Here is a 19,825-nt window from a genome sequence, read left to right as displayed (position 1 = left end):
AAGAGATCAACCAAAGGACTTGTATGCATGCATATAAGCCTAACCAATGGACATAAGACACTGGGGAATAGGGGAGGCTAGGGAACTGTCTAGGGCGGGGGAAAAAATGGACACATATGTAATACCCTTTGTAATAAAAAATAAAATTTGAAAAAAAAAATAAAATGATATCCCTTACAAAACAAAACAAAACAAAACAAAAAAACACCCTAGGCTTTCCCAGTGCTTAATGGATCAAGTATAATTCTTTGCCCTAATATTCAATGCCCATACTCAGTCTAATTTTTCAGTGTAATTTGATACAGCATTGCACATTTACCATTGATGACAGAACATGTCATCTCCGGCCACATGCTCATGCTATTTGCTTCACTCAGCATGTGTTCCTTACATATCTCAACCTCCAGTTGACATCCTTGGGTTTTCTCTGTAAACTTATATGGAATTTCTCTAATATTTCTGTAATGCAATTATTTATGTGTGTCTTATTCCCCTCTGTTGCAAGATCCTTAGGAGATGAGATTAAGTCTTCCCCAACTGTATGCTCTGCAGTGCTCAGCATGGTGCCCTGTATATAAACAACCCTTTGTAAATGTCTTTTCAGCTAATATAAGCCTTGCTTTGATCTGGTTTCTTGCTGGTGAGTCTCAAAAAGGGTCAAAGACATTGCTCTCTTGGAAATAGTCTAGTGTTAACCTTAGTCTAAAAACTGATTAAATGGAAATATTCATATATTATATTTCCAAGCCATAAGGGAGACTTAATTGAAAAATGCAGTTCAACCTCTTATGGCAACAACATCATGAACTCCCTATTTTGGGGTTCTAACAACATGTATCATTAATTTAACCTATTCACTTTGACAAAGTAATATTTACTTAGTGGATCACCACTCTATCCTGTTTTTACAAATGCTACTTGTTATAAACCTTTTTGAATTTCAAATATTGTATACTCCTTAACCACATTTAGTACTTATTTCTCTATAGTAGGGATCATCTTCAAATGGGATCAATTCCATGTTGAGGTCTACTTCAGGCATATTTTTCTGAAAAGTCAAAGTCCATGGGCCAAATAATTTTTTTCCCTAAGGAACTGAGAATAAGCCATCAAAATAATTATAATGATAACATTATGATATCTAGAAAGAATCCATGTTCATTACTAATATCCTCTTTTATAATTAGCTTTAGCAGGATATTTCTTTTAATAAAAACAGTTATTTTCATGATTATTTTAGAGGCTTAGTTGAGAATTATCAATTTAACATCACTTAAAAAATTCCAGCTCGGCCAGAGTGGCTCAGTGGTTGAACATCAATCTATGAACCAGGTTATGGTTTAATTCCTGGTCAGGGCACATTGAGCCCAGGGTTGTGGGCTCAATCCCAGTAGAGGGCATGCAGGAGGCAGCTAATGATTCTCTCTCTCATCTTTGGTGTTTCTATCTTTCTTTCCCTTCCCCTTCCTCTCCAAAATTAGTAAAAATATATTTTTAAAAATTTCAAGTGAAAACATAAATTAGTTGAATTAAGCATACAGCTTGATTTGGTTTGCTTACCTTTCACCCTTACAAAACACTGTATTACTATATATTTGCCTTTTATTTCCAGTAATTTTAACACTTTTGGCCTTAACTTTCATATATCCCAAGAAAGCGCTGAATTTTTTAGAAAATTAAATGGGTTTTTAAAAACACCTACATACACAATAAATTCTATTGTGTTCCCTTTTCATTTTAAATTTGTTGAAAGTTAGTTTCAGATCTTAGGCCAAACTACACTGAAAAGGAAAATTTTTATGCAAAAAATATGGCCTGGAGATTTATATATCAAACTGTGAACAAAGTTACTTCTGGAGAGGAGTGTAGAATGATAACTTTTATATATTTCTTTATGAGTTCATGTATTCCAATGGATGGGTACACATGAGAACACCAATCTACATTATTTCTACTTACACTGATAGATGTGGAGAAAGGTTTCCCTGAGCTTGTTGGTGAAAAGAGGCTCAGGGAGGTCCCGGAAGAACTGTTTCACCATATCTGCCACATCATAAGCGGATTGGTCCTCATAGCTGAGGTTCTCAGGGGATTTCTCGTTCATTTGACGTAAGGCCTGGATTCTAGATTTCACACCAGATTTTCGAAAAAGGCCCACCTGAAAAAGTCACAGGGACATGTTAGTGAGGCCATGTTTGCCCAGACATTCTCTTCCTAAGACAACACCTTGGTAGTGATGAGAAGGTGTGGAATCAAGCCTGGATAAACAGCAATTGCATCCAAATAAGTAAACTGTAAATGACTAGTTTATCTACTTTGGATAGCAGTTGAATACTGATTCCTCTCCTAAAAAATGAAGATAAGAATAATAATACCCCACCTCACGGGGCTATTGAGGAGACTAAATGAGAATATATATGTGACTGTGCTTTGTAACTTTTTAGAACACACTAGATGTTATTATTTTATTCATTTATTCAACAGGTAGTGGTTAAATACTCACTATTATATCAGGCATATTTACAGTTCATTAGTGAGCAGACCAGACAAAATTTCCTGCCCCCAGTATTGACTAAAGTGCGGGTTTGAGAAAGTTTGGCCAATGGAAGGTTTGGTGGATCCCAGATAAACAGCCATATCAGTGCTCCTTTTGGGGGTGAGGTTTATAGTAACGATAAGCGTGTATTTTTATTTCAGAATCTTATGATGCTTTTCCTTTTTCAGAATTTTTGTAACACTGGCTATGCATGTTTTTCAGGTGATGACTGGCACTTACCAGTCTGCCTGGTTAATTATTATGTGCATAAGCTCTGGATCTAGTGAGAATGATTCCTGGGCGGCTTTTCTTCAGACTTCAAGACATTGTCTTATGCCTCTTTCATCCCTAAGCTTTAGAATCTTACCCCAGTTGACAAAGAAATGCAGCAATAAGGCATGAAAGAAATGAAGGCCCTGATAGGGATGAGGGAGGTGGAGCAGAGACCTATGAGGCGGGGGGTTCCTGCAGGTTACACTGTGGGCCCTGTAGACTCTGAACATTCTGAGCTTCCCTGGGACCCCTGGTTTACAGTGAATTAGTATGTCTGCTATTTTTAAATGCCTGTAAGACACTGAGTTGCTCAAAACTCAGTCCTTCAAATCTCAATCTACTTTTCTCACTCCGCAAGGACTTATAGGTTGGCCCACTTTTGAAAGCAAGATGGAAACATTCCCAGGTGGCAAGTAAGCATTGGCCTGTCATCTATAGACCTGGAGAAATGTGCCAGTCACCTCACCACTGCTCTGTGTACCAGGCAGGCCTCAACCCAAGTTCAGGGTCTGAGGAGAGCTCTCTTGGTTGCGCTATAAATAGAGAGCAGCCCTAATTCTTTAAAATTGCAGTAACAACAAGGGAAGAATTCTAAGCAATCAGAGAATACTGAGGTTTTTATATATGTCAGCTGAGTGGATCACAGGGGAATTATACCCTGCTACTTTTTGTGGAAATAAAAACAGAATTATGAGTAATACGTCTTTGCATTCCAAGGCTTATCACCCTAATTCCGCAGATGAGGCTATTCAGGCATGTCACTTAAAATATTAACTACTTTAATTTTTATCCTTAAAGTTTGCCATGTCTAGGAAATGCAACACTTGGCCATACTTGGGTGACTCTCCAAGAAGAATCTAAAGAACCCTCTGGCAACTACTCCAAATTTCATCAAAGTGCATGAGAAGAAAGCATGTACTGTCAGAAGAAAACTTCAGGATGTCAACTGAGTGCTCCCTGAAGTGAGATCCAGCCTGAATTTGTTTACATCTCAACTTTTCTAATTCTGGAAGGAGGCCCAGGACTGTGCGAAGGGCTGTGTTGCACAGGAATGCTCAGAATCCAAGTGCTCATAAAGTGAATTCTTAAGTGTGAGTCACATTATCTTCAGGTGAGTTGGTGTTTACTCAGTCTGAGAATTCCGGTTTACTATTTTTAACAGCAGAGAAAAGTTGATCAGGATTTACTGGTATAAAGAGAATAAAGTAGATAAGTGTTTGTGTGAAAATTGTTGAACGCGGTTCTTCTTTTGCCCACTTCATCTTCCTGGTGTGGTTTCTGGTGCACACTAATGTGCATGTACACACATCTCAGCAATGTTTTCTTTGTACTGTTCTGTTTCCAACTTTCTTTCCAGTTTCATCAAATATTGTTATTTTAATTATTTTAGACATGTCTGTAGCACTCCAGCTGTGGGTTCAGAGCTGCTTGTTCTGACTTAGGTCTCACAGGCTGTCCAGAGAGTTGTCAGATATTTATTTGTTCTTCCTCAAATTCTGACAATAACCTTTCCACCCCACCCTCAGCTTCCAAAGGGTGTGGAAAATATCTGTGGGTTCTGTGGATTTTGTTAGAAGCACAGAAGTACATTTCTTTTCTAACTGTAATAAAGAAAAGGTGGTCTGAAATCAGACCAGATTCCCTATGTCATAGTTGAGGATGCAGAAGGGAAAGGTGGAAAGAACCCCAGTCTTCAAAAATGTCTTTGAGCTGATGGAAGAACTAACCCTGGAACCATCCCACTTTCTGACTCCTTATGTGAGGCTCATGAATTTCCTGCTGCTTCAGCCATTTGGGAACTTCTGTTATTTTCAGTGGAAAACTCGCTGCACACAGTAAGTAGAAGTTTCCTTTAATGGTGGAGAGATCCTTAGACTAGAGAGAGCTTCTATCAGCCTTCATGGAATAACCTTGGGTGGCGGCATGAGTGAGTGCCAATACTCATTTCTTCCGCCAAAAGTTTTCAGAGCAGTGATAAAATTGGTCTTTTGGGCTAAAATTTTTTCTAAATACAAAATGGAGAACTGAAGAAACAATTTAAAATCTGTTGCCTCTAAGAGCACCATGTCATCCCCATTGAAGGAGGCCACCCCAGATCCCTTAGCTTCTTAAGAGGAAGACTCAAGGAGTGCACAGTGTCTTTCATTTGCTCCATGTCTGTCACTGGTAGACAGGCGACCAGGGCCTCACACTTGGTTTAATACTCTGTTGTCACTATTTTGAAATTCTTAACTTATAAACAAGGAATTTCACATTGTCATGCTCCCACCCACTTTAAATCCTCCCTAAAAAGGGAAGAATAGTGGTCAGCAATGCAAATTAATTTTATATGCATCTCCTTTGCATATGAGCTCTTATTTTATAAGGATGAGTGATGAGTGCTTCTTTGGACTAGTTTTTTTATTCATCTCTCTTTTGTCTTCCAGTTAACAACTCAGCTATGAAAAAGCAAGCACACAAGGTACAATTGAAAAAGACAGGCCCCAGATCCTCACTCATCTCATCTGGGGTAGGCAACAGGGAGTGTGATGAACAGGCAGCAGGTAGAGGACACTTGTACTGAGTATGAAGAATCTTCACAGCATAATTTGGCCTTTAAAATTTACTTCTCCTTTAGGAGAAGTTGGGCATAAACATTGCATTAGAATTCAAATTTCATCTAAATAATATTAGGTCTCCTTGTTGGCATCCTGTTTGTGCTAATGATGTTTATCAGGACTTCCATTTCCTCTTCTTAAGAAATGTGCTCAGCTAATGAAGAAAGGTTGGTTTTATTCAGAAGACAGGGTCTTAAGGGTAGTATGCTGTGGTTTTGATTTTAAGCACTGCGGGGTTAGCCTCTCCTGCAGAGACCTCATGTTTATCAGGAACCTGGTAGAATCTACACTTCTTTGTACAGTTGATTTAGGGCAGAAATAAAAGCTCAGCCAACAAAGCAAGGCTCCTCTCACACACTGCTATGTCTGAATACTAATGGTTCATAATTGAAGGCTAAACTCCCTTATTTCATCTGAAGCCAGATGCAAGGGCCAAAATGATACACTGTGTTTGGTCATATATAAACTGCTCTGCACTTAGGAGTGTAGGAGGTGAAACGTTGGCAATGTTTCAGGACCCTGTCTTTCACTGTTTACCATGAATGCTTGTGTTTGAGATGAATGCTTAGCTTCAAGGGAGGGGGCCCAACTCAGGGCAGGAAGCCTCCCTCCCTGTGGGTAAGGGCAAAGCCTTGGGGTATGCTGGATGTGGTGTGAGGGGACCACATAGAGGGAGGCACCATGATGGCCAGCCACCTGTGATTTAGAGGAAGCATATTATGAGATGTTCTAGTCTTCCATGACCCTAAGGCTGAGATCTCAAGCTCCTGGGTGACCTTAATCTTTTCAGTTCAAAGGAGGTGCTGTTGGTGAAGAAAGAACATTCGTTTAGTGTTATGTCTGCTTTTTCCTTGTGACTCTTGCCCCTTCTTTCTTTTCGGATTCATTTGCTTTTATTTGCTCTTATTCGCTCTGAAGTCTCCAGGACAGTCTTCCTCTTGACTGTAGTTTTCTTTGATTCTTCATTATATTTCTCTAGTTTTCCCTGGCCCTTTTCCTGTTACCACTTCATTATTCACAGGGAGCAGAGGTTTGGGTGCTTTCACACTCTGATGACGAAGGGGAGAGACATATATTCTTCTATAATTAAAAAGTAGTTATGACTTGATATGGAAAGTGGGAATAGACAGTGAGTAGGGATTGAGGAGGTTTTGGTGACCACTATCCTTCTCTCTATTCATGTCTTTTGCTTCAAACAGCAGACTGGACCAATAATAGTAGTGATACTGGTGCTGCATGTTATTCAGACTCTATAGGGGCCATGGCTGACTGGTTCCCAGTCTATGTGATGAGGAGAGCAGACGTATTACAATTCATTCATTTATACCTAATCTTGCTCAAGAAAGAACTCCAGGCTACTTAGAATGATCTATAAAATACAATAAAATGCAATTAAATTAAAGAAAATAGAAGAGAAAATTAGGAGTGGGAAGGGAAATGGGGACCATGCATTTAATTAATTCAAAGCTGGCATCAAACAAAGAAGTTACTACTATTCTGCTGCACTGAAAATTGGTATCTGATTCTTCAAGAGACCATCCTGATTCTACTAGTAACTTTTATCTTGGTATTAGGGTTGATATAAGCATAAATAGCCAGAATCTTGAGTTCTAGTAGCTTGGCTCATTCCTGTCCACTGAGCCCAAGTCCAGGGGTAAATCAATAAAAATTACAAATAATCTTTGGTTTCTTCACATGGCGTTAAAGAGTATAATGAACAAAAGCCATATTGAATAGTTGTCTAAAAATATTCCCACTGCTCAAGGTTGCAATTTATCAAGTGACAACATGGCTTTTATTTTGGAAAGAATGTCTAAGAAACTAATGGGTATTAATTTGGAGAAAAAAAGACTTGGTCTAGAAATTTATAGGATGTGTAGCACTTTGGGCCCAATCATGGTCTACCATGTGGTGGTCCCCAAACAGTCCTGGAGACAGAAAATGATCTCCAAATATTTTGTTTAGCTTGAGCTTTTAAATCAACTCTACAAGATGGGGGCATATTTGATTTAGCTGATATTTGTTTTCATAATTTACTTGCATATTTTAAACAGTTGTAAATAAATTTGTCTTTCCTTTAATTTTCCTGGTCATAATGCTGCTTCAAAAAAAAAAAGAATAAAAAAATATAAAAACTAATTCTTTTAAAAGAAAGGTAACAGGGCTAAAAGAAATGCTATGAAATCAATGGTGGCATTAGGACAATAATTAAAAAGGAAATGCAGTATATAATTTCTAGGGAATGCAAATTAGACACCACAGCTGAAAACTATTGACATTAACTTTCTGCGGTCACTCCAGGGAGTCATTCAAGGTGCCAATGAGAAAACATGCTCAAACAGCTTGACGAAATATAGCCTGGTCAAATTAAATATTTGTATATATAAAAGCTTAAGCGACTGAAAGTCCGAATGTTTGAACGACTGGTAGACCAGCTGCTAGGATGTGCACTGACCACTAGAGGGCAGATGCTCAATGCAGGAGCTGCCCCCTGGTGGTCAGTGCACTCCCACAGCCAATTTTCCACTGACGGCCAACTTCCCACAGTCCCTCCCCCTGGCCAGCTGGCCCAGATTGGCCCTGATCGCAGGCCAGGCCCAGGGACCCCACCGTGCATGAATTTGTGAACCTAGCCTCTAGTTGACCTATAAAGATCACAATGCCTTTTATTTTCGGTGAAGCTCATTTTTGTCTGATGCTGGACAATGACTCTGTCTGGCATTTCATAAATCCAAACCTGTGTTTTGGATTTCCAACCATACCTGGTCAAGGCAGTTGCTGCGAAGATATCTGAGTGCTTGCTGAATACTCTGAGGCAGGGGCTGTCCTGTTCTCTGGACGTGAACTATAAGAGGAACGCCAAAGACAGTCTTGTCTTTGTAATCAGGAACTTTCATCCTCTTCATGAACTTTGGAACTGACCTAGAATTCACAGAAACCAGGTCATCAAGCCTCCTGGGGCCTACTGTTGGGAGAGGCTGTGAAAGCAAGCAAGAGGGTAAAGCCAAGCTTTTGTAGGAATAGCCAACAGGCATGAGGGAATTCAATATTTCTCTCTTAATTAATCACAGTACATGGAAGGACAATGTGTGCCCCTTGCCTATGTTAGAACTCTATTATACAGCATGATTCACGTTAACAGATAGATTTATGGCTCTGTTTTCAAATCAAGTGGTCGACTTTCTAATTTAATTGTTACTACAAACCTCTCAAGTAATAAACACTTAAAAGTCCCCAACACGACTAAATGAAACTTAAAAACTACAACCACAAGAAGAATTAACTTAGTTGGGTTGGGGTAGAAAGAAAGGGAGAGAAGATAAAAAGCATTTCTTGGCTATAATTTTCTAGAAATAATTGTACTTTTTAAAGGAAATTTTAATACACAAGCACATTAATTTGATCATGCAACTTATAACTTTCTAAATTATTTTTATAAAAGCATTGCCAATTCTTCCATATACATAATATATACCATAGGACAATTAGTGACACATTTAATATTTTTTCAAATCATCTAAAATAGGTCCACATTTAAGTTCCAACACATGCTTTGTCAAGTCCTTATTACAAACATTTTACTGCATATTCTTGTTTTTATTTGCCAATTAAATAAAAGTAGACATGTCCCTGAAGAATGAAATGCCTTTTGAATGAATCAATGCTCTAGTACTAGGTGTTGAGCTCTTCATTGGTCTGAAGGTACAAATAACAGATGTTTCCTTGCAAACTGCCAGAATTACTTTACAGCAACTTTATTTTTAATTACTCTGATCACAATTAATCAGCTTTTACTTGATTACTTGACTTTTGTTCTTGTTGGAGCCTGAGTGCCTTCCCTGGACACTGGCAGAGAGCTACAAATAAAGCCATGCTTCCTGCAGGCTACATCCCCTCCCAGCCAAGGCAGCCCAGGAAGCAGACAGTAAGGCAGAACTCTGGGCATTATTTTCAGGAGGTCAGCAAGTAAAGGCAATGATCAGGTTTTCAGAAATCAGAAAGCAAGTACTAAAGCTTTTGCAATCACACGCTTAGCTCTAGCCAAATGATGCTCTCTGGAGTGAACATGCTACGCACCATGCCCAGCCGTGTTTGTTGGACATGGAGTGCTTCTCCATGATGGCCGTGAGGCAGAGCAGCGAGAAGCGCTGGAGCAGGTTCAACTGGCCAGCAGTCTGGTTGCTGATGTGGGGTGATGCCGTGGATGGCTGAGGCTGGTGGGAGAGCTGGAAACTGTTCCATCGGAGTCGCCTTTACCAGAGAGACCATCAGAGAGGCAGTCACAAAGTGGATATGTTATCCAGAAACACAGGATGTGACTAATTTTTAAGTGGTTATTCAAAATAGGTTCAGTGCCAAGAAAATCATCAAGCAAATGAAAACAGAAGACACAAATGCAAAGAACAGACCAAAGAAACTACTTTTTCCAAGTCCGATAAATCTGGAAAAAAGTCATTATCTGTTTTATTAGGAGGTATAAATAAGTTATATAATAATTTTCACTTGTTCATCCCTAAATTTGCTCCCAAATGTTGAAAGCAGCTGTTGTGTGTGTTGGTGTGTGTGTGTGTGTGTGTGTGTGTGTGTGTGTGTGTGTGTGTGTGAGAGAGAGAGAGGGGGGGGGGTTTGGGGAGAGGGATAGGAAACGAGATCTCAATGTCAATGTTTGGGAGCACTAGAATATTTTTATATTGCTACCCTGTCCCTGCACTCACCTCTCGTTTGGTTTGATATGGAGCCTGATAGGCACAGATGAAGCACTCCTGATGTCATGACACATCAGTGAGTCCCAAGAGACATCACTGTCTCCACTAGAAGCACACACATTATTACTCTTTCTACCAGTTAGGCCCATCCAACGCCATTGCTCTAGGGTACTTCTGAAGTGGTCTTTGAACAACAGCTTTTATATACTTTGTAACTGATATTGTAAAACCAAACTAAACTTATGAAGTACACATTTTAGATATCAGAATTTTCTCATACAATTAAATAAAAAATAGTTTAACATTTGTGGTAGAGATATTTTTTAATCAATACTGTTGCAAGGTCATGGAAAGCACCTGTGTACAGGCACTGGGCCTCCATTATCAGTGATTATGAATGGTACCTCACATAGAACTTTGCAATAAGCTCATTTAAAAAAAAAATAAAACTAAGATTGAATTAGAGGGTACACTCAGAGAAATAAAAGTGAGATAATAGGGATTTAATCACCATGTTAACTGTAGAGAAGACATACTTCTGTTCAAATGATTCCTAACCACATACATCACTTAACAGTGTCAGGCATTTAATAAGTGCTCTATAAATGTTTAAAAAATAAATACACAGACCATAATTATTAAGAAGTGGATTAAAAATCATTTCACAAAATCATGCCACCAACCTGTTTGGCCTAGTCAGAGAGGCCCCTACACCAGAATCCCTTCTTTCTTTGACCCCGGTGGTCTCCAACTCATTAAGTGATGGTCCATCTCTTTCCACATCACTGGGTGTTGTCTGACCTTCAGAAACAAAATTGCCTTCGAAATCTAGGGTTATCTGATTAGGAAATGGAAAGGGACATAAGCCAGGTTTTCCAACCAAGGCCTCATGTGCTTGCAGTTCATTCACTCCCTCTTGGAGGCCACTGACATGGTGCAGAATGTCCTCTAAGTGAGGTAAGAGGTCATCTTTCTCCAAGTCCAAAAGGTCTCCTGTGCTGGCATACAATGGGACGTTGTCATAGATACTGACTCGACTTGCTCTGTGGCAGGAGGCAATGAGCCCAGGCTCCCTGGCACAAGGGCCATGCTGTCTACCCAGGGAGATGCTACCGGTCCTCCAGTTCACCCCATTGCTGTTGTTTGTTGGTGAGAGGCTTTCGATGGACAGTGCCTTTGGGAATGTTCCTGGTTTGTGATCCTTGGGAATGTGTACTACCAAGTTCTCCTGGGAATGAAACTCATGTGTGTGGTTTTGGTCACCTGCATTCCACAGTGCTGTCCCAGCCAGCACATCCAGGTCTTCTAAGTACATGCCCCCGCGCTTGTTGGCCTCCTGGCATTTCCGTTCCTTCAGGCCAGGTGTGCTCAGTCCACTACTGCTGTTTTCTGATGGGCTGCTTTCACCACTCCATTTGCTGGAGCATTGAAGCCCTTTACTGCAGGCAACCGGGAGTGAGTTCTGGAGATCTCCATTAGGTATGTGGATGCACTGCATGGCCTTAAAGGACTCTGGCTCCTGCTGTAGCACAGGCCCGCTGATCACCAAGCCACCTGTCTGCCCCTTATACCTTCCATGTGCTCCTTTTGCTCGGAGTGTTTCCATGCGTTTCAAAAATGATTTAGCTCTGGGTCTACTGAGTTTCTCATTCTTTGGGTGGAAAGGGTAGTTGAGGACGTCTTTGGAGGACTGTGGGAGGCTGCTGCTGAATACCATGGCATCCAGCATGACTGGGCTATCGGAGCAGTACTGGCTGGAGCAGTCAAACGCCTCCCGGCCAGTGCCCTGGCTGCCGGGGTGGCTGCGTCTGTCACTCCCACCACTGCTCTCGCTGTGGATGGAGCAGACCTCAGGCTCACTCAGGTCTGTAAGGACACTTTCACTGCTGGTTGTGTTTCTCATCCTAATGTCTCCAGATGACCCATTTCTGTCTCCCCCAGGAAACAGTGTGTGGAGGTTGTCCACACGAGACCACCGCCGACTGGTTCTTTGGAAAGTCCATTTGTTACTGATACAAAGATCTTCTTCATCTGAGTCTTCACCCTGAAAAACATTAAGGATAGCGCACATTGGCTTGTGGCTCAGATGAAATGGGAAATCTAGGGCCCAGGGGCATGGTCCTCTCATCTCTTCTCCTTTCCCTCCATTTCATGCACACCCTCTGTTTTTTTGGGCACCTTTGACTAAAGGTGATTCCACCATCATGCATGGTCCTGCACACCCTCTTCCTCCCCAGTGGCTAGAGGATCTCTTCCCAACCTGCCAAGCTTTCTTCCTTTCAATTTTCATAGTTTCTGAATCATTCCTTTTTCTCTAAGAAGATTTTCCTGACTGATTACAAAGAAGGTATAATTACCATCTAACTAGACAGTCTAAATCTAAAACATCTGTGATCTCTTTTTCACACAGAAACTTAATCCTGCCATAAAAAGCACTTACTTCTTTCCTGAAACTTCTTCACTGAGCTCCACAACCATATTTCCATCTTCCCTCTTCTGAACCTCAAGGTCACTGTGTCTCAAAGCTAATGATCCTTACCTTAGTCTTCCCAACTTGGTTGTTATTGTATACTAGAGGCCCAGTGCACAACATTTGTGCATTGGGGTGGGGGACCCCTCAGCCCAGCCTGTACCCTCTCGCAGTCTGGGACCCCTCCGGGGGACGTCCACCTGCTGGCTTAGGCCAGATGGCTCCCGCCACCTCCTCTGTGCTCACCACCTGTGAGCCCTGCTTCTGGCTGAGTGGCACTCCCCCTGTGGGAGCGCACTGGCCACCAGGGGGCAGCCTCCTGCATTGAGCGTCTGCCCCCTGGTGGTCTGTGCGCATCATAGAGACTGGTCATTCTGCAGTTCAGTCGATTTGCATATTAGGGTTTTATTATATAGGATTCACTGTATAATTAACAGCAAAATCATCTACTGAATTTCTGTAAGAGGAATTCTGGAGATCACTAGTTGAGGAGAGTCTACCCAGCCTGTGCTGCTAGGCCAGCCTTCTTGTTTTTAATCAATCATGAGTCTGAATACCTTAGGGAGGACACACATCTATGGGCTGCTTGGGCCCCACTAATTTGCCCTGTCTTACAATAGTCTCTTTACACATTTATCTTACCTGTCTGGGTTCTGCCCGAATTTGCATCCCCTGAGAAATGAGTGTCTGGGTTACCCGAGGCCACAGATGGCCTTGTTTATCTTTGCAAGTCTCTCCAGTCCAGCATAGACCTTGACCTAGAGCGCCTAAATAATAATGTCTCCATCCTCACCATGCATATATTACCAGGGCCCAACTCAGATGATTTTCAAATCTATTCCCTCATTTGTATCTTCACTCCTTTTTTTAAGCCCTTGACATTTCTCTCTGGGCCTATTATAGTCAAAACCTGGCTAGAATCCTTGATTCCAGTGTCTTTGCCATCTAAGCAGCTTTTTACAGTGTAATTCAAAGATGATCACATACGCTCCCACCCAAAAAACCTACAGCTTCCCAGGGAATATACAGTAAGAACCAAGTTGGGGAGACTAAGGTAAGGATCATTAGCTTAGAGACACAGTGACCTTGAGGGAAACCTTCCTAACAGTCTTTGGTGTGGAATTCTAAGCCCTTGCATCCTGACTGCCATGTACTTACTTTTCTTGCCTCATTTCAGTTGTTACTCCAGAGTTCCCTTCACTCTGCTCCCTATCCCCCAACCATTCCCCAACATTCAGCAATGTTACAGAGTAAAAGCCACTGCTGTACTTTCCTGGTCTCTGATGATTCTTGAGTACTGGCTCACCTGTGAGGTTCTTCCCTTTGAAGCCTTCCCTGGCTGCTCCAAACAATGATTACTTTCTCTCCTGCATGCCTGTAGTATTTGGATTAGACCTTTATTGCAGTATTTACTCATGTCACACACATCCATCTCAGTCATTCAATATATGTGAGCTCATTAAGAGCAGGGCCTGTGTTTCTGTTTTATTCACATTCACTTCTCCAGGCTCATAGTAACTGCTCAATATATTTTTGTTGATTTAATTCAGTTTATTTTATTTTACTTTGGCATCTGATTCTAAGACCCAGTTCCAAGTGCTGGTAGGACCAGTTAGAGCTTTTATGACTGTATATAAGTTTTTTGCTCCCCCAAAGTTTTTCTCCCTTATAAAATGGGTCTAAAAATAGGTCCTCTCTCATGGGTTCACTGAGGGGATTAAGTGATAAACACAGTTAGCAGTGTTTGTTTATTTGTTATTTTCTAATGTTTATTCAACTGCTTATCTATTGCCTGTCATCTATTTACATACCTATCATCCACCTTAACTCTCTTTAACTTAGCAATGTATTCTATTTTCCAGGAAAGGTGAACAGTTGCTCAGTCAATAAATGTTGAACAACAAATAAATATTGAGATAGTTTATATCTTGAAAATTTACATTCATTTTGGGTTGGATTAAATGACAATTCTGAACATTCAAATATAAGGTGGAAGAAAGTACAAAACCAAGGTACTATTAACAAAGAATTCCATAGCTTTGGGGACACTGTGGAAAACTAGCTTTGAGTTTTAAAAATAATTGTATAAAGGTTTGGCAAAAAAAATTTTAAAAAGTTGTACAAGTGGAAAAAAGGCAAGTCATCTGGGATGATGACACAAAATTATACTTAGTAGCATTTTCTACTTCCTTTCCCCCTATGATTAATACAATAAAACCTGACCTCTGAGGGCCATTATATATCAGGCACCATGATAGATTGAGGGTTGCATTCTGGATTTTCATATCACATTTCAGGAATCTAGTGATGGGAAGTTGACATTAAGTAAGCATTTTGAAAAAAAGCCCTTTCAGCAAATAGTTTTTGAGAAGGCAAAAGAAGGATATGCTTCTAAAGAAATTATAGATATTTTAAAACAGAAACTATAATATTTAGTGCTGGCTCCAATGAGTTCTCTCAAGCTAGCCCAAACTTGGTTACTGATGCTAGTAAATCACATAGTATTTGGATAAGGACTCCTTTATTTTGGTTAAGAAAAGATGCCAAGCTGGGCACTGTGGACTGGGAGTGGAAAGCCTGCCCATGTCTGCTAAACTCTAAGAACTTATTATACTAGCTTTGGGCAACAGGAAGGTAATTACAACCCAACAAAGGCATGTGAAAAGTGGTGACTTACTGGAAAAAAAAGTCAAACAGTTCAGGAAATTTTTTTCAGTATAGATTGAACCAAAACAAACAAACAAAAACCGATAGTAAACATAAACAAAACAAAGAAAAAAACATCCATTCTCTTTTAGAACCTTCCCTTTACCACAGTATGTGCCAAAGGAAATTGACCTGATTCTGTATCTTTTTTTTCCTCTAATGCAGGCTCTTTCAAACTATTGATAGTAACATGTAATAAGAAATATATTTTCTATCACAACTCAAGGCACACATAGATATTATAATCAATCAATCAATCAGACTATTATTATCCTGATATATAATATTGACATATAATATTACATTAGTTTTAAGTGTACAGTATAATGATTAAACATTTATACAATTTACAACCTGATTACCATAAGTTTAGTAACCATCTGTTGTTACAAAGTTATAATATTTATTGTTGACTATTTTCCCTATGATGTACATCCCCATAATCTATTTATTTTATACATGGAGGTTTGTATTTCTTATTCCCCTTCACTTTTATTATCCATGCCTTCATCTCCATCAGTTTGTTCTCTGTTGAAATCATATGGTATTTGTCTTTCTCTGTCTGACTTATTTCATTTAGCTGTACTCTGATATTTTATAATCTAATTTAGTCTGTTTCCTTTTTTAAAAAAAATGTTGTTTGTACCCTGGCTGGCATAGCTCAGTAGTTAGAGTGTCAGCCAACACACTGAAGGGTCATGGGTTTGATTCCTGGTCAAGGGCATGTACCTGGGATACAGGTTTGATCCCTGGACCCAGTTGGGGTACGTGCAGGAGGCAACTAAATGATGTGCCTCTCTCACATCAATGTTTCTCTCTCTCTCTCTCTCTCTCTCTCTCTCTCTCTCTCTCTTTCTCTCTCTCTCTCTCTTCCTCCCTTCCTCCCACTCTCTTTAAAACATTAATGGAAAAAATATCCTCAGGTGAAGATTTAACAGCAACAAAAATGTTGTTTGTGACCCACCACATTTATTTGACAATCCATTAATGGGCCATGATCCACAGTATGAAAAACGTACTATACTAGAGTTTAACTTTTATACACTCCTGGGGCAGCAGATTGCCAGGCATATAGCAAACTCCTCAATAATAATAATTGTGGAATTGTTCTTATTGGTTAAGAAGTAATCAGATTTCATCAGGTTGATAATTTTTTCAGGCTAAAAACAAATTGTTTGATCATTTAGAAATGCAAAATAGAAATGTCTAGGAATCATATGAATTTGTGAGAAAAAGAAACACCAAACAAACTAACTTTATTCACCTATCTTAATGGTTTAATATCATGAAAATACTATGGACATAGACTGTCTGGATTTTGGCAAGGGAGCTGATAAAGGCTCTCCTGCTATGGTTATGCCAGAGATGGCTAACTGTGCTGGATGCCACATAGAGTTTTATTAGCAACTGGTTGAGTAACCCCACCACAGAGTGTGATCCAAAGACTGAACACAACTAAGGAATGATGTCTGGAGGATGCCTCAAAATTATGCTTACTTTAAGAATAACTTGAATGAGCCAGTACAACTCATGTTTTTAAAATATGATGATGATACAAGGTAATTCACTAAGTGATCATGAGCAAGGCACCCTTTTTGAGACTCAATTTTCTCTCTCTAAAATGGAAATGATAACAATGCACATCAAGCATGGTAAGTCAATTTACTCATATGAAATTTTATGTGAAAATACCATATAAACCTTAAAGTGCAAGATAAAAGTAGTCAGGGGCTCATTTGATCTTCAGCCTATTGGCCTGTGAGCTTCACTGGTTTGGTTCCTGGTCAGGGCACATGTCTGGGGTGCAGGCTTGATCCCCAGTAAGGTTTGTACAGGAGCCAGCCAATGGATGTTCCGCTCTCACATTGATGTTTCTTTATCTATCTCCCTCTCCCTTCCTCTCTCTCTAAAAATTAGTAAAAACATATTAAAAAATATTCAGAAGGCTGGAGCCCCACTGTGTTGTGCACTGGTCACACAACTCAGGAACAGTGAGCTTATGTTCTAATTGCCACATTTTAAGAGGCACATGGGAAGGGGTACATTTTGAGAGAAGGGTAATCAGAATGTGAAGGATGATTGAAAGAATTAATAATTTGGTTTAGAAAGGAGGAACTTTATAGAAGTGTTACTCAAAGTGTGGTCAAGAGGCTGCCAGTCCCAAAACCAGTCTTCACTGAAATAAGTACAGACTTTGAGAGTAAGCATTAAAATGTCAGCATTTGGGAAGGCCAGGCTATCCAAGTTTGTGATCAGTGGACACCTGTTACAATTCTGGGTATTGTGCACGGTAGCTCCACATTACAATTGTGTACATTTTAAGATTAGTTTATCTACCATAACTCAAAGTGTATAATGTGCAGGAGCCATTGTTTTACAAAAAGATAATTGTTGGAATTGGCTAGTGATAGAGGATTAAAGATGAAATTTGAAAATATAGAAACACTTATTTCATTTTGAAAAAAGGTAAGAAGGAATATCTTCAGCTTTATTTTCAAACCTCTTTTTTTTTTTTATTCCAGTCAACATATTCTGTGAGACTGGTCTCTTCATAATGATTAGTATTAAAACAAAAAAACATTTTAGATATACATTCCTTCCTGTGAGTAGTGTTGTCAATTCAACCTAAACTAGATAAGAAACTCAAAGTCATAAATACAGTCATAATGTCAAATCAAAGTCTGAGTACAGGCATTTAATATGGGGAATTGCTATCTCAAAGTAAACTTTTTGCTTAATTGTGACAGCTGAACAACAAAAACATTATAAGTGCAATGAGAATTGTTTATATTAGTTACCTATATGTATACTTTCACTAAAAAATGTGAATTTTATAATTCTTTTGTACTCATTTTATTTGTTTTGATTGTATTTATCAGAATGCAAGTTTGTGTCTATTAAGTATAATAATAAGACATTTAGATTTCTATTTTCCATAACTCTTTTTTAATTTCATAGTTCTAATAATTACTTCATTTGTATTGAATTTTACTAAAGTACCTCAGCCAGTAGCACACTGGAAATAATAAAACAACAGTCACTCACCACAGAGTTTGAGAAACTGTTCTAGATTGTGCATAGATATTAAAACTTTCTGTACAGGGTCAGATAGTAAATGTTATAGATTTACAGGCTCTGTACTCTCTGTCACAACTAGTCGACTCTGCTCTTGAAGCAAAAGAAAAAGGTATGACTCTGTTCCAGTACAACTGATATCTTGTAATTAGCTAGTTATCTACACTAATAAAAGAGAAAGATGCAAATTGACCATACCCACGAATGCTTCCCATTGGCTAATCAGCAGAATATGCAAATTAACTGCCAACCAAGATGGCGGCTGGCAGCTGAAGTGAACAGGAGGCTTGCTTGCTCCAGTGATGGAGGAAGCCAACGTTCCTGGCCTGCGGCAGCCCAGCTCTGAGCTCCAGATGCAACAATGTTGCAATTATAGAAGCTAAACAAAGCCCAGATAACCTGTTTTCAGCAGTCGAGCCCTCAAGCTGGAGCCGGCCTCAAAGCTAAAGCCGGCTCTCAGCTCCAGTGACAGCCATAGAAGGTAAATAAATCCCAGAATAAAAAAAAAAAGAAAAGAAAAAAAGGAGAGGTTGGGAGCTTCAGTCACCCGCCAGCCTGAAAACAGCCCTCAGCCCCTCATCCAGACTGGCCAGGCACCCAGTGAGGACCCCCACCCTAAAGGGGGTGCAGGCAGCCTAAAAACAGCCATCAACCCCTCACCCAGACTGGCCAGGCACCCCAGTGGGGACTGCCCCCAGAAGCCTCAGCAGCCAGTCTTGCCTTGTGCCCTGGGAACCGCAAATGAGCGGGTCTGGGCTGCAAGGCAAGGCCCTCCCCCAGCAGCGGGTCTTGCCTTGAGGCTCAGAACCGCCCATCAGTGGGTTCAGGCTGCAAGGCAAGGCCCACCCCCAGAAGCCCCTGCAGCAAGTCTTGCCTTGGGGCCCGGGATCTGCTCATCAGCAGGTCCAGGCTGCAAGGCAAGGCCTTCCTCCAGAAGCCCCAGCTACTTTAAAAATAGAAGGATCTCCTTTTGAACCAATCTGTTTAGATTCATGATTAGTAAAACAGTAGGGAACTAATGAAATACAGTGATAGGAATTAGGAAGTGTGACACTGATGGTTCTGGGCATGTGAAGGGTGAGGGACAGAAGGGTACACACAGTCTTCCCTTCAGTTCTGCTGGAGAGATGAGCTCTGAGGGCCTGAGCTGCTCCATGCCCAGAGGAGGTGGGTGTGGTCAGTGGCTCTGTTACAGAACTTCTTGCCAAGCAGAGACTTTACCCGACCCACGGGATCCTTTTTACTCCAGAAAACAGAAACAGCCAGTTCCCAATGTGCATGGGAAAACCAGTGTACCCTCCTGTGCACAGTGTCCTGATGGAGTGATGAGGGAGGTGGGCAAGGGGAGCAGTGCAGAGTTGTTAGGCAGCTGGAGTGGGAGTGGAAATGCCATGAAATGTCCACAGTCCTGGCTGTGCCCATGGCCTGGGCAGCTCCTCAAGGCACGGCTGAGGGATTAGGG

At 40.4% G+C, this 19,825-nt stretch overlaps 1 protein-coding gene across 1 annotated transcript in view; it reads right to left on the bottom strand.

Annotated features, from left to right (window-relative positions):
* The window catches only part of STARD13 (StAR related lipid transfer domain containing 13), a 220,626-nt gene that overhangs the window by 30,480 nt on the left and 170,321 nt on the right, over positions 1 to 19,825 (bottom strand). The window contains exons 5-8 of the mRNA XM_006773040.2: positions 10,796 to 12,156; positions 9,484 to 9,657; positions 8,169 to 8,328; positions 1,960 to 2,158 (exon numbers count right to left, since the gene is read on the bottom strand). Coding sequence (XP_006773103.1) covers positions 1,960 to 2,158; positions 8,169 to 8,328; positions 9,484 to 9,657; positions 10,796 to 12,156 — 1,894 coding nt within the window. The remainder of the gene's footprint in view (positions 1 to 1,959; positions 2,159 to 8,168; positions 8,329 to 9,483; positions 9,658 to 10,795; positions 12,157 to 19,825) is intronic.

This window comes from Myotis davidii, unplaced genomic scaffold, assembly GCF_000327345.1.
Source record: "Myotis davidii unplaced genomic scaffold, ASM32734v1 scaffold66, whole genome shotgun sequence".
NCBI lineage: Eukaryota > Metazoa > Chordata > Mammalia > Chiroptera > Vespertilionidae > Myotis > Myotis davidii.
The sequence above is the reverse complement of the archived record's forward strand: the minus strand, read 5'-3'. Positions and strand labels throughout refer to the sequence as shown.